Source organism: Gymnoscopelus braueri, assembly GCF_963280865.1.
Source record: "Gymnoscopelus braueri genome assembly, chromosome: 24".
Classification (NCBI taxonomy): domain Eukaryota; kingdom Metazoa; phylum Chordata; class Actinopteri; order Myctophiformes; family Myctophidae; genus Gymnoscopelus; species Gymnoscopelus braueri.
Genome location: NC_137626.1, coordinates 1,584,177 through 1,608,676, shown reverse-complemented (window position 1 = coordinate 1,608,676; position 24,500 = coordinate 1,584,177). Strand labels below are relative to the sequence as shown.

Below are 24,500 nucleotides of genomic sequence, written 5' to 3'. Positions count from 1 at the left end.
AAGGACCCCTGGGGGTCCCCGGTCCCCACTATGAGAACCACTGTTCTGGGGACAGAGAGCAGACCCTGTCCCAGATGACCTGAGAGGCTCTGGGATGGTTCATTCTAAATGAACTATTTTACTGACGGGGAGCCGGTGTAAAGATCTAAGAACTGTAGAGATGTGCGGATCGTGGTTTTACCCGCAGTTTGGGTGGATTTGGGTCAATCAAATATAATTATTAATTAATATTGGTTAAACCGCAGGTGAAATAATGCGGGAATTAAATTAATGATAATAATTAATAGCTTTTAAAAAGCACGAAATTTCACCGTGTGTGCGTTTGTAGTATTTTAATATTATGTCATTTTACACCAGGCACAAATTAGCCGCTTACTACACGTTGCTTTGCAGGCAGCCGGTGTTGCGAGAGAAATAAGCAGCCAGGTCTATGAAAACAAGCCCAAAACGAGTGCCAAACAAGCCCAAAAGTCGCTTATAAAAAGCCGACATGGCAACAAAGTGGTTGAAAGCCAAAGTAAGTGAATGAAGACGTGCGCTTGTTGTTACCATGGATATGGATTGTATACAGTCACTACATCGCGACAGTGGTGAGTAACATTGTTTATAAGAAAACTAACGTCAGGAAAATAACAATTATTTGGTGCGGATCTATAAATAGGATGATATAATTACCGCGGATGGATAATGAACTTGTAAACGCGGATTTGGGTCACAAAAAAACCCATCCGCGCTTCTCTAGTGGAGTGACATGGTCCACTTTTAGATCCATTCGTGAGGACTCCGGCCAAAACGGCAGATCTACTAGGTCACAACTTGTTGGTGACGGGCCGTGAGCCATTTAATTTTAGGATTTATTTTATATTTGTACCTAAAATGTGTCCAAAAGAGGAAGGCCAGGTTGAAAGGGTTTTAAGTGTCCGTGGGTTTTATAAATATTCAACCAATATAAAGTATTAACGAGAGCTTGTGACTAAATAATAACTACATGGTTCTTCTTTACATTTCCTGAAAAGTAACTGTTTTGTCCACCTAACTGTGTGTGTGTGTGTGTTGACATCATAACACTTATATATAAAGATATAAGTGTGTGTGTGTGTGTGTGTGTTGACATCATAACACTTATATATAAAGATATAAGTGTGTGTGTGTGTGTGTGTTGACATCATAACACTTATATATAAAGATATAAGTGTGTGTGTTGACATCATAACACTTGTATATAAAGATATAACAAAGTAAACAGCTGGCTGCTGAGGAACCTGAACAGTCAAGGGTTCTTCATGCTGTGACACATTAATGTCAGCAGGGGGAGCAGTTGTCACATTTTATGTTGGTGCTAGTCATCTGACCCTTGTGTGTGTGTGTGTTGTGTTACTATGTTTGTGAGGACTAAATGTCACCACACATGTATATAGTAGAATATGAGAAATAGACCTCACCAGAAAAAGCTTTAGTTTTATTGTTGGAAAAAATATTTTTAATGATTGGTTTACAATTGTGTGTTTTATACTCAGTTAATGTCTCTCACTGATACATGTCCGTTCTACTCTTGCAGATCTACAATGTTTTGACTCATTTCTGTTTTGACTAATTTCCTCTTTGCTATTTCCAGGTATTTTCAATGCCGTCCTAAAATTGTGATGTCCTCACAGTATAGTAATGCAAACGTGTGTGTGTGTGTGTGTGTGTGTGTCTACAGCTCCAGGTGGAACTCTGTCTGATGACATGACCCGCACCGAGTTCTGCCTCTTCACGGCACAAGAAGACCTAGAGACAATGCAAGCTTATGCTCAGGTACATGTTTAAATGTATTATTATTATCAATAAATAAAAGATCAACATCACATGGATGCACCTGGGACGTATCATCTGTGTTGTTGCCTGGGGGTCATCAGGTGTTTAGGGTCTCGCAACAACACACACCCTCTCCCAGGTGACCCAGCCGGGGTTGATCAAGCCCCGACTTACGTCCCAGTAGATACCCACGGTCAGTACTCTTAGGGAAAGACAGACTTATGTCCCAGTAGTTACCCACGGTCAGTCCTCTGAGGGAAAGACAGACTTACGTCCCAGTAGATACCCACGGTCAGTCCTCTTAGGGAAAGACAGACTTATGTCCCAGTAGTTACCCACGGTCAGTCCTCTGAGGGAAAGACAGACTTACGTCCCAGTAGTTACCCACGGTCAGTCCTCTGAGGGAAAGACAGACTTACGTCCCAGTAGCTACCCACGGTCAGTCCTCTGAGGGAAAGACAGACTTACGTCCCAGTAGCTACCCACGGTCAGTCCTCTGAGGGAAAGACAGACTTACGTCCCAGTAGCTACCCACGGTCAGTCCTCTGAGGGAAAGACAGACTTACGTCCCAGTAGTTACCCACGGTCAGTCCTCTGAGGGAAAGACAGACTTACGTCCCAGTAGTTACCCACGGTCAGTCCTCTGAGGGAAAGACAGACTTACGTCCCAGTAGTTACCCACGGTCAGTCCTCTGAGGGAAAGACAGACTTACGTCCCAGTAGCTACCCACGGTCAGTCCTCTGAGGGAAAGACAGACTTATGTCCCAGTAGCTACCCACGGTCAGTCCTCTGAGGGAAAGACACGGCCATTCAGTCCGCTTCACCGGAACTACTCTGCCGGGACCGGGGGAGAGGAGAGGCTCTGGCTCGTGGAGGGACTAGGCTCTGTGGATGGTCTCCTGGCCGGGCTCCTCCTCCGTCTCACCAGGTCCAGGACCTTAGTGTTGCACCAGACTCTCCCCGCTCCAAACATTTCATTCTTTGTGATGGTTCCTTTGGGCCGTGGTGGTACCGCAGGCTCCACTTGCGGCTTGCCTGAAAGGCCCTCCTTAACCCATTAACTGCCAGAGGTATTTTCATATTTTTTTAACCAGTGCCAGAGATTTTTCATTGAAAATAAAAATTTACTCAGGAGCCGAGATACAGAATTTTTAAGTTAACAAGGAAGTGGATAGGAGTCTAGATCTTCTACAAATCATATCTCCTTGGTCTTTGGGTTAAATTAGAAAAAAAAAAGTTCGCGTAGATCTACGTGATTGGCAGTGAATCAGTTAAAGTCCTCACAAGTTTATTTATTTTCTTATTATTTGTTATAAATTATTATCTTCACGCCCGGCCGTAGTAGAGTTAAATAGTCGTTAAATGTTTTTTCTAGTGGGAAGGAACACTTTGTGAGCTTGTAGTTTTTCCGGAGCTCATAAGAGCCACTTCTGTGTGTGTGTGTGTGTGTGTGTGTTGTTTTGTAGGGAGTAACGTTGGTTTCTTTATGTAACGTGTGTTTTGTCTTGTAGGTTTTTAACAAACTGATCAGGCGTTACAAGTACCTGGAGAAAGGATTTGAGGAGGAGATAAAGAAGGTGACGTCTGTCTGTCTGTGTGTTATGATGATGTGTGTCTGTCTGTCTGTGTTTTATGATGATGTGTGTCTGTCTGTCTGTGTGTTATGATGATGTCATGTCTGTCTGTCTGTGTGTTATGATGATGTGTGTCTGTCTGTCTGTGTGTTATGATGATGTGTGTCTGTCTGTCTGTGTGTTATGATGATGTGTGTCTGTCTGTCTGTGTGTTATGATGATGTGTGTCTGTCTGTCTGTGTGTTATGATGATGTCATGTCTGTCTGTCTGTGTGTTATGATGATGTCATGTCTGTCTGTCTGTGTGTTATGATGATGTCATGTCTGTCTGTCTGTGTGTTATGATGATGTGTGTCTGTCTGTCTGTGTGTTATGATGATGTGTGTCTGTCTGTCTGTGTGTTATGATGATGTGTGTCTGTCTGTCTGTGTGTTATGATGATGTCATGTCTGTCTGTCTGTGTGTTATGATGATGTCATGTCTGTCTGTCTGTGTGTTACAGGGTTCCCGCGGGTCATTAAAAAGTCTTAAATTGTCTTAAAAAAAATATCGGGAATTTAAGGTCTTAATTTGTCTTAAATTTGACCGTAGGTATTAAATTTGAAGGTTATGTTTTTAAGGCTCATGGGAAAATGAAAGCCATAAACATTTGTGCGTATTCTAGTGTTGAATTTTCCATAAAGATATATTATCAGTACGCTCCTCCATCTCTCCCATTGTGTTGAGAGCGGTTGAGAGACGCACACACACTCACACAGCAGTCAGTGTGTGTTCCATAGGCTGATAGCCCCGCCCTCCCCTGTCTCTCTTTTCCTTCTCTCAGTCACTCACTCAGCTGGAGTTGACGAGCTTGTCTCGTTGCCCGGCCGTCAGCGTCAGCGCTGCAGTGTCGCTCGTTAATTAATTTGCTCCAGGTGTCTGTGTAAGCTCAGAAGCTCATTTAAGTGGACATTGGGCAAAATCAGAGCCCCCGTGACCGTTTTGGTTGATAAAGATAGCAGTAGTTGTAGTTGAGCACTGTTTGGCAGTACTTGTTGTTGCTACAGAGCATGCTAATGAATGCTAAGTGCTAACAACAAATGTATGCTATATAACGGATGTCACTGGTTACAATGTGGAATAGAAACGACGGACGCTTCCCCCTCAGCTGTCATCAGGCAACAGTTTCAAGTGAATGTTTGACTGATCAGAAGTAAATATTGTGCTACACACACACACACACACACACACACACACACACACACACACACACACACACACACACACACACACACACACACACAGTTTGAGCCTTCACTTGCTGTGCTGCTGCGCAACAGGGCAGATCTCCACCAGGCCAGGTGGCCCTACCCAGGCCCATGAAATTGATAGGCAGTCTACAGTAGCCAATTAGAATGAAATCTGCTAAAACTGACTCGTACACTAATACAGAACCATATATAGGCTAAATATTGTCTCTGACTCTCTGTCGGTTGGGAAAACTGTTCCTTTTATTTTAAAACAATTTCAAATGGTGAAAAAAGCCAATCTACAAGCTATAATTATTAAAAATTAAGAAATACTATATTTTAAATAGTGAAAAATACAGAAAATAGGGGAAATACATAAAATCTCTAATCTGTGATTCTAATGTGATTAATGTGACCCCTACAGTCAGTGAAGTCCAGGGCTGAATGTGACAAATATTGAGACAAATAGGCTATAACCCAATACATAATTTTATTTAAAAAAGTGGTTATATTTTACAGATAGTTACACTATTCTTGTACTATATTAAAATTAAATCATCCTTAACCTTCAGGTTAATTCATTATTTCCGTGGACTTAAAAATCATCGTTTTTTTTATGGCCTTCTTTTTGATTGGCCTTTTACAGGCCCTACCAGCCTGTAGGGGGAGGTAGAGAGTAACATATTATGATACCAGCCTGTAGGGGGAGGTAGAGAGTCACATTATAATACCAGCCTGTAGGGGGAGGTAAAGAGTCACATTATAATACCAGCCTGTAGGGGGAGGTAGAGAGTAACCTATTATAATACCAGCCTGTAGGGGGAGGTAGAGAGTAACATATTATATTACCAGCCTGTAGGGGGAGGTAGAGTAATATATTATAATACCAGCCTGTAGGGAGAGGTAGAGAGTAACATATCATAATACCAGCCTGTAGGGGGAGGTAGAGAGTAACATATTATAATAGCAGCCTGTAGGGGGAGGTAGAGAGTAACATATTATAATACCAGTCTGTAGGGGGAGGTAGAGAGTAACCTATTATAATACCAGCCTGTAGGGGGAGGTAGAGAGTAACATATTATATTACCACCCTGTAGGGGGAGGTAGAGAGTAATATATTATAATACCAGCCTGTAGGGAGAGGTAGAGAGTAACATATCATAATACCAGCCTGTAGGGGGAGGTAGAGAGTAACATATCATAATACCAGCCTGTAGGGGGAGGTAGAGAGTAACATATTATAATACCAGCCTGTAGGGGGAGGTAGAGAGTAACATATCATAATACCAGCCTGTAGGGGGAGGTAGAGAGTAACATATTATAATAGCAGCCTGTAGGGGGAGGTAGAGAGTAACATATTATAATAGCAGCCTGTAGGGGGAGGTAGAGAGTAACATATTATAATACCAGCCTGTAAGGGGAGGTAGAGAGTAACATATTATAATACCAGCCTGTAGGGGGAGGTATTATATCGGTGCCGCGCTATGAGCTTGTAGATCTGCTATTTTTGAATACCCAAAAATCTTAAAATGACACAGATGCGTTCCCGGTCTTAATGGATTAATAGAAGTTTTACCATCCGCTGGCCTGCACTCCCATTAGCCAATTTCAATATAGGAAGACATTGTTGCGACATTTATTTGGGTCTTAAATTACATTTGTTGAGGTCTTAAAAAGGTCTTAAAAAGTCTTAAATTTGACTTTCAAAATGGTGCAAGAACCCTGTGTTATGATGATGTGTGTCTGTCTGTCTGTGTGTTATGATGATGTGTGTCTGTCTGTCTGTGTGTTATGATGATGTCATGTCTGTCTGTCTGTGTGTTATGATGATGTCATGTCTGTCTGTGTGTTATGATGATGTCATGTCTGTCTGTCTGTGTGTTATGATGATGTCATGTCTGTCTGTCTGTGTGTTATGATGATGTCATGTCTGACTTACTGGTGTGAAGCTGACAGTTAAAGGGATATTTCACTTTCAAAAAAACTTTGGGTCATTTTATCGTCTACTGAGGCTTTTGTGAGCCCCACAGACCGTTTTTAAGTTGCTTGATTCAGTATTTTGATATTCATTTTTATCAGACACACCCCCTTCCTATACAAACCCATTATAACTTCAAACTCTATTTTTAACCTGTTAGATTAATCAAAAACACCCGTCCTTGGTTCTGGTGACTCACCCTGCCCTCCTAATACGTGAGGGGGCCGTGTTTTTTGGATTACTTTTTTCATTTATTTTATTTAATCTTTTTTATTGTATTCAATTTTTTCATTTTCCCAAAAAAATATAAAAAATAAATGAAAAAAGTTATTGAAAAAGCACGGCCTGAGACTCTACAAATGTCTCCTAAATCTTAAAAAACTGTTAATATATCAGTGGTGCTCATACTTTTTCATGTCAAGGACCACCCAAAATAAGATGAATTTGGCCGCGGACCCCCATTTCAAAATATGTTGTTCCAGGGACCCCCCCCCCCCAGAGGCAAAGATTTGAGTTAAAAATGTTTGCTTGAAAAAATATATTCAAAGATTTGCAGATTTTCATGACAGAAAAAAACAAGCTCATAGCACGAGTAGATCTGCTATTTTTGAATAGCCAAATAAATGTTAAAATGATACTGATGCCTTCCTGGTCTTAAATGTGTTAATATGTTGGATTAGAGTTTCAGACATTTAACCACTTAACCCGTTTAGGACAAGAACCCCTATTTGTAACTATACCTTTAGGACAGGAACCCCTGTTGTGGTTCTTGTTGCTCTGTACAGTATATATAGCAACATATATATTTTTTGTAATTTGTGAATAAATATTTGAAGTTTTTCAGAAAACTTAGGTCAGGATTTAGAAGGCGTTTGTAGAATGAGCCTCTCAGGTCTAAATGGGTTTTAAACCCTCAATACTTTGACCTGTGCCTCTGTTCTTGGTCTGCTCTTTTAGTTTTTACCTCTAGTCTTACACCATATCTCTTCCCCAGAAAATAATATTTGAACTTGGGACCCCCCACTCTGACAAGCACTTGGAATTATTATTACTTGGATTATTTTATTTAAAGGGCAAGACCACTGTGGTAGAGGTTTGGGTTGTGTAGTTATCTTGCCATGATGTAACTCCAAAGGTGGGCAAGAAATACAAAATAATTGCTCCATTGATTAGAAATTGATAATTCAAAATATGCTCCTCATTGACTTACATTGTACGGTAAAACAGCTCTCAAAGTCACTCTTTTAGCACATAAACGAACGCAAACAAAGTTGATTCAGACAATATAGAACATCACCAAACCCAGTACTGTTTTTTTTTGTTAATAAAAATGTCAACTTCCTGTTGATTTTGCCATTTTTAATAAGTAGAAAACCTGGACTGGATCCGCGGATCCAGATCTTCAAATAGTAAAATCAACAGGAAGTTGACATTTTTATTAAAAAAACAAACAGTAGTGGGTTTGGTGATGATCTATAATCTATATTGTCTGAATCAGCTATGTTTGGGTTCATTTGTGCTAAAAGAGTGACTTTGAGAGCTGTTTTACCGTACAATGTAAGTCAATGAGGAGCATATTTTGAATTATCAATTTCTAATTAATGGAGCAAGTATTTTTGATTTCTTGCCCACCTTTGGAGTTACATCATGGCAAGATAACTACACAACCCAAACCTCTACCAAAGTGGTCTTACCCTTTAACAACGTGGACAATGTTTGACCAGTTTTTATATTAACTATAGTTTGTTAATTACTTGTGATGCAGTAATGGACTTTTTCTTGGCTTTTTTAATGTATAAAAAAATAACTTAAGTCCTTAAATTGACACATCTGGGGCCCCCCAAAAATCATGTGGGGACCCCCTGTTATAGACGCATGGCATGGAACAGTGGTTTTCAACCTTTTTGCCGTCAAGGACCCCCAAATTCACACATAATAGCCCACGGACCCCCATTTGAAAAGATATGCCAGGGACTCAACCATTATGATTTATTGGGGGTCCCAGTCTACACTGTATCATCATTAGTGTTCATTTAACTCTGACAGTGTACATATGGAACCAAATGGACCCATTAGGGTCCATTTGGTTCCATGTGTACACTCTCAGAGTTACAGACACATAAGGGTCAATTTGGTTTCTAACTATTAATTTGTCTGGGGACCCCCTGGGACCCCCTCAAGGACCACTGGTTGAGAACCACTGTCATAGTAGATGAATGTGTTGTTGTTGTTGCAGCTGCTGCTGTTCCTGAAGGGCTTCACTGAGTCTGAGCGCAACAAGCTGGCCATGCTGACCGGCATCCTCCTGGCCAATGGGAACATATCAGCCTCCATCCTCAACAGCCTGTTCAACGAGAACCTCGTCAAGGAGGGTGAGGTTACACGCACGCGCGCACGCGCGCACGCGCGCACGCGCGCACGCACGCACGCGCACACGCACACGCACACTCATTACACACGCACACGCACACGCACACTCATTACACACGCACACGCACACTCATTACACACGCACACGCACACTCATTACACACGCACACGCACACGCACACTCATTGATTGATTGATTGAATATTTTATTAGGCAAAAAATTTAAAACAGCACAGTTACATTTAAAATACTTTGTCTAACCGGTCCGTTCATAAAAGTCCTTGCGGACTTGTTTCCAATGAGGGCCTTGGTATTTAATTCATAGGCATATATAGTGGCACCACAGTTCAAATATCATTACAAAATAAACAGCCAAAAACAATATATAACACTATGTACAACAAAAAAAATTAAAAAGAGGGGAAAAAAAAATATGTACAAGAACAGGGGGGGGGGGGGGGGTCTGCTGTCTAACGGGAAAATGGTACTACCTCCACCTTTGGCCTCCTGAAAGGTGATTTTTTTAAGGCTCTTTTAAATGAGCCCAGCGAACTGCATTTTTTGAGGGATGGAGTTAGACTATTCCAATCCTGGGTGGCAGTGCTGTAGAAGGAGGGAGAATTTGCCCATGTTTGATTTATGGGTGGGTGGTACCAAATTGTTGTTAACGCTCCCTCTGGTATTGTGACTGTGGGTGTCGCTAACCTTTTGGAGGTATTTACTCAGATATGCGGGAATAGGGGGCATATCGGGCAAATTTGCATTTACAATTTTGAAGGCCAGTCCCATTTTTAGTTGTTTAACCCTGTCTTCCACCCTGAGCCAGCCTAGGCTGGCAAAATGGGTGGGAGAAAGGTGGGTCATGGGCCCCAATCCGAGGAGTAGCCGAATCAGTTTGTTTTGGGAGGTTTGAAGCATTACACACGCACACGCACACTCGCACGCACACGCACACACACACACACACACACGAGCGTTTGTATTACTGTACTTGTGAGGACATCAACATTTTAGGAAGCCAATTTAGCAGAAATAGCAGATCTACAAGCTCATCTATGAGCTTCTAGATCTGCTATTTTTGAAAAATTGTGAACATTTGTGCAAATCTTTGAATATATATATATATATATATATATTTTTTTTTAAAGCGAACATTTGTAACTAAAATCTTTGCTTCTGGGGGGTCCCTGGAACAACATATTTTGAGATGGGGGTCCGTGGCCGAATTCATATAATTTTGGGGGTCCTTGACATGAAAAAGTTTGAGAACCACTGATGTAGCAACATAGATTTTTTTCAAAAAACAGGATTTAGAAGACATTTGTTGAATCGGCTTCAGACATTTAAAAAAATGTTCCACTCTAAATAGCCAATCACCAGCGCGTTGCATTGCAACACGTGAGCTTGTAGATCAGCTATTTTCAAATGGCCACTGTAGTAGGGGTTAAAGTGGTTAAACTGATGTTGATTCTATGTCAACTAGTTTAGCTGGGGACCCCCTAAAGGACCCCCTGGTACACAGTGTTCAGTAGTGAGTTGTACATGTTGTCTTCCAGGCGTCTCTGCAGCCTTTGCGGTGAAGTTGTTCAAGTCTTGGATCGATGCCAAGGACATCAACTCTGTGGCCGCTATGCTGCGGAAAGTGGGCATGGACAACAGACTGATGGTGAGTCAGCATTTATTAATAATAAATATAATAAAGTGGGCATGGACAACAGACTGATGGTGAGTCAGCATTTATTAATATTAATAAATATAATAAAGTGGGCATGGACAACAGACTGATGGTGAGTCAGCATTTATTAATATTAATAAATATAATAAAGTGGGCATGGACAACAGACTGATGGTGAGTCAGCATTTATTAATATTAATAAATATAATAAAGTGGGCATGGACAACAGACTGATGGTGAGTCAGCATTTAGTAATATTAATAAATATGATAAAGTAGACATGGACAACAGACTGATGGTGAGTCAGCATTTATTAATATTAATAAATATAATAAAGTAGACATGGACAACAGACTGATGGTGAGTCAGCATTTATTAATATTAATAAATATAATAAAGTAGACATGGACAACAGACTGATGGTGAGTCAGCATTTATTAATATTAATAAATATAATAAAGTAGACATGGACAACAGACTGATGGTGAGTCAGCATTTATTAATATTAATAAATATAATAAAGTGGGCATGGACGACAGACTGATGGTGAGTCAGCATTTATTAATAATAAATATAATAAAGTAGACATGGACAACAGACTGATGGTGAGTCAGCATTTACTAATAAATACTGTTAATTAATAAATATAATAAATAAAGTAGACATGGACAACAGACTGATGAGACTGTTTTATCTTACTGTTTTTTCGGTTTTAATTGAATTTCCTGAAGTATTATTCTTTGGTCTTGTAGATCTGTTAGTTAGTGAGTAGCTTTCTCACTAACCCGCCTGTCTGTGTGTGTGTGTGTGTGTGTGAAACAGGAACTGTTCCCGGCCAATAAGAGGAGCTGTGAACACTTCTCCAAGTACTTCACGGACGCCGGCCTCAAGGAGCTTTCCGACTTCGCCCGCAACCAGCAGTCCATCGCTGGACGCAAGGAGTTGCAGAAAGAGCTGCAGGAGCTCATCGCCCGAGGGGACCCCCAGAAAGAGGTACACACAGTCACACTATACACAATACATATACAGCACATATACACACCCGCACATAGCTGTACACACAACACCTGTAAGCCATTTGAGACCAGGAACACATCTGTGTCATTTTTAGATTTCTTTGTATATTCAAAAATCGTGAAAATGTGTGCAAATCTTTTTTTTTTATGCGAACATTTTTAACTCAACTCTTTGCTTCTGGGGGATTCTACAAATGTCTTCTAAATCCTAACGGTTCCTATCATGTTGCTATAATTAACCCATTAAGACCTCAGGCTGATTCGTCTCTAAATCCTAACTGTTTTTAAAACAAGACTTATGTTACTATGTCAGCGGTTCTCAAACGTTTTCATGTCAAGGACCCCAAAATGTACATGTATTTGGCCAAGGACCCCCATCTCAAAATATGTTGTTCCAGGGACCCCCCAGAAGCAAAGATTTGAGTTACAAATGTTCGCTTGAAAAAATATATTATTCAAAGATTTGCACACATTTTCTCGATTTTTCAAAAATAGCCAAAGTGTAAAATAATAGCCTGGCTCCACCCCCTGAATCGTTTGCCTCGCATTCAGGGTCTGGTGACGCTGTCGAAGGCGGGTGTTTCTCGGTTGAAAATCTGTACTACGAATCGGGATCGGGATAATGCCAAAGAGTCCCACTTTGGCCACGCCCCCGTCTCAGAAATGGGCTGCATTGAGAGGGCTTTCAGACTGAATAATGGAGTGAAACGAAATGAAAATTCAGGCTGAGTGTCAGGCTAGTAAAATAATGCTTTTTAGCTCAAATCAAAAAATGACAGTGATGCGTTCCAGGCCTCAATGGGTTAAATAAGACAAAGAGGTTGTGCATCAACAATGTGTTTTCTCAGTGGAGTGCTAGACCCGACATCCAGAACACACATCAAACGTAGGAATAAAAAAAAACCTCAAAGGTAGCACATCCAAAATTTCATTGCAAATGAAAAATGCTCTCCGCAGATTAGGTCTGGCCCCTCTCAATAGAGATTGTATTTCTCTCCCTCCAAAGTTGTGAGGGCAGTGCTATTAGTCTGGCCATGCCAGGCTACGTTCGCGTCCCAGACCTTAAAATGTTTGGGAACCACTGCAATACACCTTTAACAAAGAAGTGCAGTTGCATCGATACAAATCCCTGACGATAACATGAGTACAGTATCCTTCACATAGTCCGTGGTGTAACGATATTGTCAAAGATGCAGAAGTACAAAACACACCAATGATGACATCCTCACAGATATCCTATAGCAGCGTAGAAACACAGGGAGCTGCACATGCTCAGTAGACCTCCTTTACATTTCACTGTCAATGGAACGTTAATCCTGTTTTTTACAGGCGGGTTCATTCGGGTTTGTTGATTAACCCTTTAAGACCTGAAGCAAAATCTACAAAATGTCTTTTTCTAATTCACAACAGTATTCTGAAAAAAACTTGTGTTTCTATATCGGTGGTTCTCAAACTTTTTCATGTCAAGGACCCTCAACATGATATGTATTATGTAATATGTTGTTCCAGGGACCCCCAGTAGCAAAGAATAGAGTTAAAAATGTTGGCTTTAAAACAATATAAATACATTAATTTGCGCACATTTTTGCGATAGCCAAAGTGTAAATTAATGCTTTTTAGCTGAAGTACAAAACACTGATGACTATGACATCATCACAGATATCCTATAGCAGCGTAGAAACACAGGGAGCTGCACATGCTCAGTAGACCTCCTTTACATTTCACTGCCAATGGAATGTTAATCCTGTTTTTTTGTAGATTACAGGCGGGTTCATTCCTGTTTGTTGATTAATACAGACTACTGTTAATCCCAGGTCTTTCTTGTATGTTAGTACAGATGAATGTTAATCCTTGTTGTATGTATTTATTCTCATAGATCATCACGTACAGCAGAGATGAGATGAAGAAGTCCAACATCTCTGAGCAGACGATGATCGGCATCATCTGGACCAGCGTGATGAGCTGTGTGGAGTGGAACAAGAAGGAGGAGCTGGTCACTGAGCAGGCCATCAAACACTTAAAGGTACAGTACAGGCCATCAAACACTTAAAGGTACAGTACAGGCCATCAAACACTTAAAGGTACAGTGTAGCCGCTGGCAACTTGGACGCCATCTGTGCCTAAGTTGAAACATCTTCCATATTCATGAGACAGAAGTCCTGTTATATCTGATCATATTAACCCATTAAGAACGGGACAGCATCTGTCACTTTAGATTTTTAACTATTATCTTATACTGTGGCCATTCAAAAATAGCAGATCTACACCAAGGAAAATCTGCAAATCTACATTTTTTTTAAAGCGAACATTTGTAACTCAAATCTTTGCTTTTGGCAAATGTCTTCTAAATCAGTTAAAAAAAAACATATGATACTGTAATATCAGTGGTTCTCAAAGGACTCCCAAAATATGTATTTGGCTGCGGACCCCATCTCTCAGTGCCGCACGCTATGAGCTTGTAGATCTGCTATTTTTTTTATATTCAAAGAATGCTATGAGCAGCTTTCTGTCAAACTCCATGCAGTGATAGCTTTTTCTGAGTTTGGAAGCACTTGTTGTGAATCACTCGACCTGCGTGTGTCACATGTTTAGAAACTGCACAATTGCGGACGTTCAGTCATGAAAACGAGCGCTTCCAAGGGATCGCCACTGCTGCTGCCGCAATGTGTCAGCCTTCTGGATATTAACATGTGTAACATGTGTATTGTTGTATAACAATGTTGAACATGTTTGCAGCATTACAGCTCTCTGCTGAAGGAGTTATCTGTATTGTCGTTGCCGTATTAAAATGTTCCATACCTTTGCAGCAATATAGCCCTCTGCTGAAGGAGTTATGTGTATTATTGTTTCCGTATCAAAACGTTCCATATGTCTTTGCAGCAATACAGCCCTCTGCTGAAGGAGTTATGTGTATTATTGTTTCCGTATCAAAACATTCCATATGTCTTTGCAGCAATACAGCCCTCTGCTGAAGGAATTATGTGAATAATTGTTGCCGTATTAAAACGTTCCATACCTTTGCAGCAATACAGCCCTCTGCTGAAGGAGTTATGTGTATTATTGTTTCCGTATCAAAACGTTCCATATGTCTTTGCAGCAATACAGCCCTCTGCTGAAGGAATTATGTGAATAATTGTTGCCGTATTAAAATGTTCCATACCTTTGCAGCAATACAGCCCTCTGCTGAAGGAGTTATGTGTATTATTGTTTCCGTATCAAAACGTTCCATATGTCTTTGCAGCAATACAGCCCTCTGCTGAAGGAATTATGTGAATAATTGTTGCCGTATTAAAACGTTCCATACCTTTTGCAGCAATACAGCCCTCTGCTGAAGGAGTTGTGTATTATTGTTGCCGTATTAAAACGTTCCATATGTCTTTGCAGCAATACAGCCCTCTGCTGAAGGAGTTGTGTGTATAATTGTTTCCGTATTAAAACGTTCCATATATCTTTGCAGCAATACAGCCCTCTGCTGAAGGAGTTATGTGTATAATTGTTTCCGTATTAAAACGTTCCATATGTCTTTGCAGCAATACAGCCCTCTGCTGAAGGAGTTCACATCCCAGGGTCTGTCTGAGGTCACTCTGCTGCATAAGATCCAGGATTACTGTTACGACAACATCCACTTCATGAACTCTTTCCAGAAGATCGTCGTCCTCCTCTACAAAGGTACTAAAAAAAGACACTTACTGGGTAACACTTTATTGGACTGGTCTGTTTCTCACAATAACCATTCCACATGAACTTCTCCATCAGACACTCTCACCAGAATGGGTCCTACACTCAACTAAAAATAATGCTCTTTTTTTTGTTGCTAAAATCTAAACATTGCACAGATGCGTTCCTGGTCTTAACCCATTAAAGGTATCATGACATTCATTTTCACTTTTTTTATTTTCAATGTTTTATTTGGGGTTTTATGACCTCAATTACACCCAAAAAACCTGAACTTAGAACATTCAGTGGATTTTCTGTGGTCTGGGGTTTTCTGAATAATTAGGCTGAAAAGTAATCTGAGCTTGGCCCTTCGACAGTGAGGTCACAGTCGATTAATCCCGCCCACTCTCCTCCTCGCCCCTCCCCTATCCTTTCCTTTGGGGGGGCGGAGCAGAGGCGATGATTGACAGGAAAAATCCCTCACCAGCGACACCCGCAGGCAAAGATCTCTTTTTTCATTGCAGTTGAAAAGGCTTTAGAAATGTGAGAGAAAAACACCTGCCATGGATCACTGGAATGGAATTTTCACTTAAAACTTTTTGTACACTTTTGAAGGACCAGGACAAAGACTTTGAATGTGGTGTAAAAGTGAATGTCATTAAACCTTTAAGACCTGAAGCCGATTCTACAAATGTCTTCTAAATCCCAACAGTTTTCTGAAAAAAACGTATGTTTCTGTATCCGTGGTGCTCAAACTTTTTCATGTCAAGGACCCCCAACATTATATTTATTTGGCCGCCGACCCCCATCTCAAAACATGTTGTTCCAGTGACCCCCCCCCCCCCAGAAGTAAAGAATAGAGTTAAAAATGTTCGCTTTAAACTATATATATTCAAAGATTTGCACACATTTTCACGATTTTTCAAAAATAGCCAAAAGTGTAAAATATTTTTTTTTTTGCTCAAATGAAAAGGTGACACAGATGCGTTCCAGGTCTTAATGGGTTGAATGAATATTTAACATGAATGAATGAACATGATGTAGACGTGTAGGTATTTAACATGATGTAGACGTGTATGTATTTAACATAATGTTAACGTAATGTCGCGGTGCTTGTTGACACGGCTGTGTTTGTTGCTCACACAGCCGACGTGCTGAGTGAGGAGGCCATCTTGAAGTGGTACACGGACGGTACGCAGAACATGACGTCTAAAGGGAAGAGCGTGTTCCTGCAGCAGATGAAGAAGTTTGTGGAGTGGCTGAAGAACGCAGAGGAAGGTGAGATCAACGCCTTTAATATCATAACACGGGGGCTGGGGCCATATATGACTTCAAATCAATATCTACAAGATCACACTGCGTCGGGTTGTGAGCTTTATCTATTTTTGCCAATTTTTATTTTATATATATATATATATATATATATATATATATATATATATATATATATATATATATATATATATATATATATATATATATATATATATATATATTTTAAATTCAGGCAATGTGTTAAAATGTTTTGTTGATTTGTTTGTGTTAAGGACAAGAAAAAAAATAGATATATAACTCATAAACGTGGTTTTCGGCGCGACGCGTTGTGAGCTTGTAGATCGGCTGTTTTCACTTTAAAAAAATAATGATCGTTCAATCGTAAACGGGGCAAAGGTTTAAATTCATCTTGATATAGATTTGAAGTCATATCTCTAACTAGTCGTCCGTCTAAATCAGGGTTCTAAAAGTTCTTTTCATGCCGTGACTTATTTTTTTGGGGACCCCACACTTTATTTATAGAGCATTATTAGAGCAGTGGAAATAAAGAATATCTTAAAGGAGAAATCCGGACATTTTAAGTGTTATCTTTGATGTGTCGTTACTCACCTACCGACGTAGAAAGTGGCGTTGATTTTTTCCAGCGATTCCCCTGTCGTCATTTTTTCGACCCCCTCCGTTGTCATAATGGGAGCGTGTGGCTAAGGGAAATTTGTCTATTATAACCGATGCAAAGTTATTTTTTTCTCTACTACTAATCATTGTAGAGTCTCATGATACTCAAACATGCGCTGAAAGTCCCTGAGAAGCTATCGCTAATGCCGAACGAGCTAACGTTTTTTGCTTATTTCTCTCCCTGGCAACACCAAGTTGCCAGGTTCTGAGAGAGCACTAAAATGCTACAATATCAATTAACTCATTGAAACAAAGCTTCTGTCATTTACATTTTTAACCACTTTGACCATTATTTTATACTTTAGCCATTCAAAAATGGCAGATATCTATGAGCCTGTATGCTGCTGGTGGAGTTGTCTGTCTGTGAGCAGCAGGACGATGTCACGTCGCCGCTCGCGCTCCGCATTGAACTCAGTTTGTTGACTAAAATGCCAATTCGGGGGCAAATTTTCTTTGCTCCTAAACGACTGAAAAAATGAACGTGGAGAGAACCCTCCAGCACCAAACTTATGGACGCTTACGGGTCCATTTGTAACCTATCTCGGAGTGAAATGAACACCAACCAAATGGACCCCGTAAGCGTCCATTTGTTTCCATGCGTTGTACCCTCTCGGAGTAACAGAAACAAAACGGCTTGTTTGAAGAGAGAGAGACACCTGAACATCATTCATGCTAAACTAGGATTTATAAAGGGATAGTTCACCCCAATTTTTTTTCCTTTTTTCTATCAATTAGTCACTTAACCAATTAAGACCTGATGCCGATTCTACACGTCTCCTAAATCCCAACAGTATTCTGAAAAACCTATGTTTCTATATCAGTGGTGCTCAAGCTTTTTCATGTCAAGGACCCCCAAAAGGATATGTATTTGGCTGCGGACCCCCATCTGAAAATATGTTGTTCTAGGGACCCCCCAGAAGCAAAGATTTGAGTTACAAATGTTCGCTTTAAATATATATATATATATATATTTTTTGCAAATAAGATTTGCAAAAATGTTCACGATTTTTCAAAAATAGCAGATCTACAAGCTCATAGCGCGGCTATGAGCTTGTAGATCTGCTATTTTTGAATTGCCAAAATTACAAAATATTTGACAAATGTTCGCTTTAAAAATACAGATATTCAAAGAGGTGCTCAAATGTTCTCGTAGTTTTTCGAGTGCCGCGCTACGAGCTTGTAGATCTGCTATTTTTGAACAGCCAAAGAAATGTAAAAAAAAAGGACGGATGCGTTTCCCAGAATGAATGAAAGGGTTGAAGTAACATCTTGCTGTGTGTATAAAGTAGCATGTTTGTGCTTCCTCCTCCATGTAGAATCTGAATCTGATGAAGAGGAGGCTGACTGAAGCCTACCGTCACCGTGACAACCTGGATCCTTCTCTTTTTTTCTCTTTTAATATATATGTATATATACAGTACGTATATATACATATATAACACACAGTAGCAGCAGGAGCCCTAGAACCCCCCCCCCACCCCCCCTTCACACCCCCTCCTTCCTCGTAGTTGTAAGAAAAGGGCTTCAAACAGAACGTTGCCTCCTGATTGGTCAAAACCAACCCGCCAGTCATCGGTGACGGAACATCACGTCACGTGTTAATATAAGACAGGAAGTTGAAAACAAGGTGACCCCTCCCCCTCCCTCTCTCTCTCCTCTCATTGGCTCCTCCCTGTCTCTTTTTTTCTTCTTCTCCTTCTCTTAGTTTTTTTGATACAAACATTCCATGTGTTTCCACCATGTGACCGCCGCTGCTTCCTCCACCTCCGTGGCTGATCACATCAGATTGGTTCAGATATTGATTCATTGATATTGGAATATGCCTTCTTCATCATCTTCTTGAACTTCTTCTTCTAATTCTTCTTCTCTCTTCTCTCTTCTCTCTTCTCGCCATGTGACTTAAACACACAAAAAGCCTGTTATTTTTTTTCCACTTTTTTTTTTCTTTTCATGCTTCCGTGTAAACGATGGGCGTCGCTCGTCCAAAAAAAAAAAACTTTTTATTTTTTATCGGGACGATCTCCACTGTCGTAATACGTGAGTAATAACGGCCCATTAACTCCATTCAGTCGGGGAACACATCTGTGGCATTTTTAAGGTTTCTTTGGCTATTCAAAAATAGCAGATCTACAAGCTCATGAGCTTGTTGATCTGCTATTTTTGAAAAATCGTGAAATGTTTTGAAAAATCATTGAATGTATATGTATTTTTTTTTTAAGCGAACATTTGTAACTCAAATCTTTGCATCTATGGGAACGTCCCTGGAACAAAATGTTTTACAAATGTTCGCTTTAAAAATATATATATATATATATTCCAAGATTATCAAAAAAGTTTTGCGTTTTTTCAAAAATAGCAGATCTACAAGCTCATAGCGTGGCACTCGGTGCCGCGCTATGAGCTTGTAGATCTGCTATTTTTGAAAACGTATTTTTTGAATAGCCAAAGAAATCTGAAAATGACACGCATGCGTTCGCGGTCTTAATGCGTTAACGGTTAATACTCGGAAACGGCGAGTTAAAAAAAGCTCTCGATGCAGACTTGTGTTCTGAGCTTTTTCTTTAAAATCCGCTATTTCCGCCGTGCGACTGCGTTTAGAAAGCGGGCTTCTAATTGAGTTTAAGGCCTAAAATCTCCTTAATTGACTTATTTTTTTGCCAAAGGGTTTTTTCTTTCTCTATCTCCTCTCTCTCTCTCTCTTCTTCCCTGCTGTTGATCATTGTCTCTCTTTGCTCCTGTTGGGTTGTTTTTTTCTCTCCCCTCCGGGGTGTGGAACAGGGTCTCACTGCCGCCCCCTGGAGGGAGGTGGTTGTAATCGCACCTAAATACCATCACTGTTGGTTTCTAGTTTTTCTTTAAATCTGAGGAAAAAAAAAAACCAATTGACTTTTTTAAGGAATAAAGATTATTGAAATGATTTCTACGCTGTCGTCTCCGTTTTGTGAGGGTTGTCCAGACATTAACCACTTTTAAGGACACCTAAAGGTGCACTTTAACCTCTTTTCAACCCATCGTCATCTTAACTGGTCCTCACCAGTGGTGGAAAGTAACTAAGTACGTTTACTTAAGTAATGTACTTAAGTACAATTTTGGGGTATTTTTTACTTTACTGGAGTATTTCCAATTTTCAATAATTACTTCTACTCCACTACAAGCAAATATTTTACCTTTTGCTATTATTTGAAAACTTAAGTTACTTTGTAGATTTGGATTATTACCCGCTTAGCGAAAGCTGCGGGTCTATGAAGAGGCAGACCTATGACTCATCATTCGACAAATTTGCATTCGACAGATTCATTTGCATTCGACAGATTTGTTCGACAGATTTGCGTCATTGGCTGTCGTTTAAGCCAATGGGATACTTTCCCATACTCTGAACGGGCGGCCTCGTCCTCCCAAGCTATGGGACTATGCAGTCCTCCGAGCGCTAGCCGAATTTGGCTAATAGTTAGCTTGTATGATGTTACTAACTAACTGTTTTTAGCCAAGCGCGCTAATGTCCGCTCCCCATTAGTTATCGACGCAATTCGCGTTATTACTCTCGTAATTTTCATGTATTGTACATCCCAAAATAAAATGTATTAACCATGTTATGGTGCTGTAATGACTTTATATTTTCTCAACATAATACTGTCTTTCACACGGGCCTTGGAAAAGAGGATCACTTCCGCCATTTTCTTCTTCGTTGGTGTAAACAATGACACGGTTGCCAGATTTTGAGAGAAAAATAAGCAACCAGGTCAATGAAAACAAGCCCAAAGACTTAAGTGACTATTAGGCTACATGAGCACTTCAAACCTATATGCATCGGCTATTTGATAATAGACGACTTGGCAATAGCCGATCTACAAGCTCACAACAAAATAATAACAAATAACAAGCATCTACCTACATTTACAAGCAACTTCACAGAAAACAAGGTCGCTTGTAATTAGTATACATGGCAACACTAGTACGAGTACTTTCCCCACCACTGTTGCTGTTTTTAACATGACTGCCCTGTTTACAAATGAATGAATACACACTACAACCAAGGTTACTGTAGCAACATTTTTCATGTAAGGTATGACGCTAAAATCAGCTGCATTTCATCAGAAAAAAGCAGATCTACAAGCTTACAACGCATCGCCGCCTTGTGAGCTTGTAGATCTGCTATTTTTTATTATGACGTTTTATTGAATACTTCATTTACAAAAGACATTAATGAAACCAAATGGACCCATTTGGGTTTTTCTTTCATGTAAGCCAGTAGTGAAAAGGGCAAACTTGCAGTTATGCATTACAACTCAAGCCTAGCTGTTTCAAACAGTGAAATCAAAAGACAAGTTGTGAGCTTCACTTTTATAAAGGGTTAGGGTTACATTGCAGTATTGATACTTTTACTTAAGTAAAACATTACAGTACTTTTTCCACCACTGTTGATGTTTTTAACATGACTGCCCTTACGCTACCTGTATTCTATGGACTCACTTCGTTTATTGTGAAAATAGTTTCTTTCTTTCATACATAAATGAATACTAACTGGTCACCACCGGTCTTTTGTCCAGGAACAATGCATACAACACTATCAACCAGTCCTCCTGTGTGTGTGTGTGTGTGTCTTCATTTTTGTTGTTCATACAAGTGAAACACTGTAGTTTTGACTTGGGTAAGGGTAGGCTACATTATGAAGTAACTATATCAGCTGGTGAAAATAGCAGATCTGTGAGATTGTAGATCAATTATTTTCACTATCATTGATATTGTACACACACACACACACACACACACACACACACACACACACACACTTTATATTGGTAGCCAACCAATGAACCTCTGTGGAGTTATTTTTGTTGCATTCGAATGGCTGAGATTTTATTTTAATGACAACTTTTACATTTTGTACTGCAGATTGGGGCAAAAATAGCCTGCCGCAAGCGGGTATATTATGACTTGTCATTTCTTGTTTTATATATGTATATATATATATATATATATATATATATGTGTGTGTATGTGTATATATATATATATACACACACACACACTCTTTGGCGATTTGAAAATAGCTGATCTACCAGCTCGCGACGCATTGTGAGCTTGTAGATCAGCTATTTTCAAAGGATTTGTATACATTTGAAAACTTGTGAAATGGGACATTCTGCATAATGAGTACTTTTACTTTTGGTACTTTTAAGTGCATCATTTTGATACCAGAACTTGTACTCAAGTAAATTTTGAATTCCAGACATTTACTTGTAATAGAGTATTTCTACGTTGCACTAATAATACTTTTACTTAAGTAAAACATGTACTTTTCCCACCATTGGTCGTCACTAATGCTCATCATAACGTCACCATGTCTGTCTACTCACTCTGTGTCTCAGAGGAGGCCTGTGGGCGGTTCAGAAACCTGCCTACCAGTGACCTCATCGATGGGGGTCCTATAAGAAAGAACCATCTCATAATGAGCATTTAGTGAGGACCAATTATATGAAGATGGGTTGAAATTGTGTGAAGTGGTCCTTTAACCTTTTTCATGTCAAGGACCCCCAAAATGATATGCATTTTGTCGTGGACCCCCAGCTCAAAATATGTTGTTCCAGGGACCCCCAGAAGCACAGATTTGAGTAAAAAAATTCGCCTTTAAAATATATATATTCAAAGATTTGCACACATTATCAAGATTTTTCAAAAAATAGCAGATCTACAAGCTCATATCGCGGCACCGCGCTATGAGCTTGTAGATCTGCTATTTTTGAATAGCCAAAGTATAAAACAATGGTTACAGCTAAAAATGTAAAAATGACACAGATGCGTTCCTGGGTTGAATGTGTTGTTAAGCCTTATTACCGTAATTTTCGCACTATAAGCCGCACCTGAATATAAGCCGCAGCAGCTAAATTGAATGATTTGTACATATATAAGCTGCACTGGACTATAAACCGCGGGTGTAAAATCCATAGATTTAGGAGGTCCCCTAGTGGCCGTTAGCTGTAAAAATCCATAGATAAGCCGCACCGTTATATAAGCCGCAGGGTCGAAAAATGGGAAAAAAGTCGCGGCTTATAGTCCGAAATTTACGGTATATACGTTTAAGAACATTTCAGAAGCAGCTGCTCTTAGATCTGCTGCTTCAAACTGCAGGAAAGATGGAGCCACGTCTGGTGTCCAATCCGGTGAGCTGATAACTTTATTGACACTGGCACTGGGGTCTAAATGTCTCAAAGGGAAAGTAGGGGGACCACCTCAACCCACTCACTGCACGTGTACTAGTTATTATATTGTAATAACATACTCTACCACACAGGTATACTAGTTATTATATTGTAATAACATACTCTACCATACAGATATAGTAATTATATTGTATAACATACTAACATAACCTTTCATTAAAAAGTTAAAAACACACCTTGTTAGAAACAAAACATCTTGGCTTATTGTAGAAGAATAACAAAATGATTCCATAAGATGAAATAAAACACTTTTTTTTTTACTTTTAAATTTATTTTATTGTACAAAAATAATTTAATGTTTTCAGCAGCTTCTTCCAGTGTTGGCCATGTGCAAAAAAAAACACAAAAAAAACACACAAGCGTCAGTTTTAATTCAAGTACTATTATGATGTCTACCTTAATGTCATACATTAGAATAGATTGTCTACCTTAATGTCATACATTAGAATAGATTGTCTACCTTAATGTCATACATTAGAATAGATTGTCTACCTTAATGTCATACATTAGAATAGATTGTCTACCTTAATGTCATACATTAGAATAGATTGTCTACCTTAATGTCATACATTAGAATAGATTGTCTACCTTAACGTCATACATTAGAATAGATTCAGAGGTAGGCCTTTGTGGTTGATATGACTGAATACTATAGGCTGCACAACCTTTTTATAACTATCAATAAGTTTACACCAGCCATTCCCCAGCCTTCTGTCAGGATGTTGCAACTGGGCCCCAAAACACTACGATTTGAATGGTAATATAACATTAATAGTTTAAAAACATAATTTAAAAGTATACTACGTTCGTTGAATTGATTGGAGCCTGAACGCAGTCCGAAAAGGCTTTTGATATGTGTCGCGTGAGCCTCCATCCGGGGGGAAAAAAGTGTAGGAACGGCTGGTTTACAAAGTACAAATAAATGCTCATATCGGCGACGTGGACAAGTGCTTCAGAATGTCCTCTTTATCATTTGAAATGACATCCAGAAGTTGTTCTAGGATCCGTAAAGTGCAGTAAAACGAGGTTTTT

The 24,500-nt window shown here is 39.7% G+C and overlaps 1 protein-coding gene across 1 annotated transcript in view; it reads left to right on the top strand.

Annotated features, from left to right (window-relative positions):
- Positions 1 to 20,164, top strand: part of LOC308080958 (eIF5-mimic protein 2-A) — a 29,002-nt gene extending 8,838 nt beyond the window's left edge. Inside the window, exons 4-12 of the mRNA XM_080423099.1 lie at positions 1,703 to 1,797; positions 3,310 to 3,375; positions 8,816 to 8,951; positions 10,506 to 10,615; positions 11,447 to 11,617; positions 13,517 to 13,663; positions 15,171 to 15,309; positions 16,444 to 16,575; positions 18,564 to 20,164. Of these exons, the coding sequence (XP_080279225.1) occupies positions 1,703 to 1,797; positions 3,310 to 3,375; positions 8,816 to 8,951; positions 10,506 to 10,615; positions 11,447 to 11,617; positions 13,517 to 13,663; positions 15,171 to 15,309; positions 16,444 to 16,575; positions 18,564 to 18,595 (1,028 nt within the window). The 3' untranslated portion in view covers positions 18,596 to 20,164. The remainder of the gene's footprint in view (positions 1 to 1,702; positions 1,798 to 3,309; positions 3,376 to 8,815; positions 8,952 to 10,505; positions 10,616 to 11,446; positions 11,618 to 13,516; positions 13,664 to 15,170; positions 15,310 to 16,443; positions 16,576 to 18,563) is intronic.
- Positions 20,165 to 24,500: the final 4,336 nt, after the last annotated feature.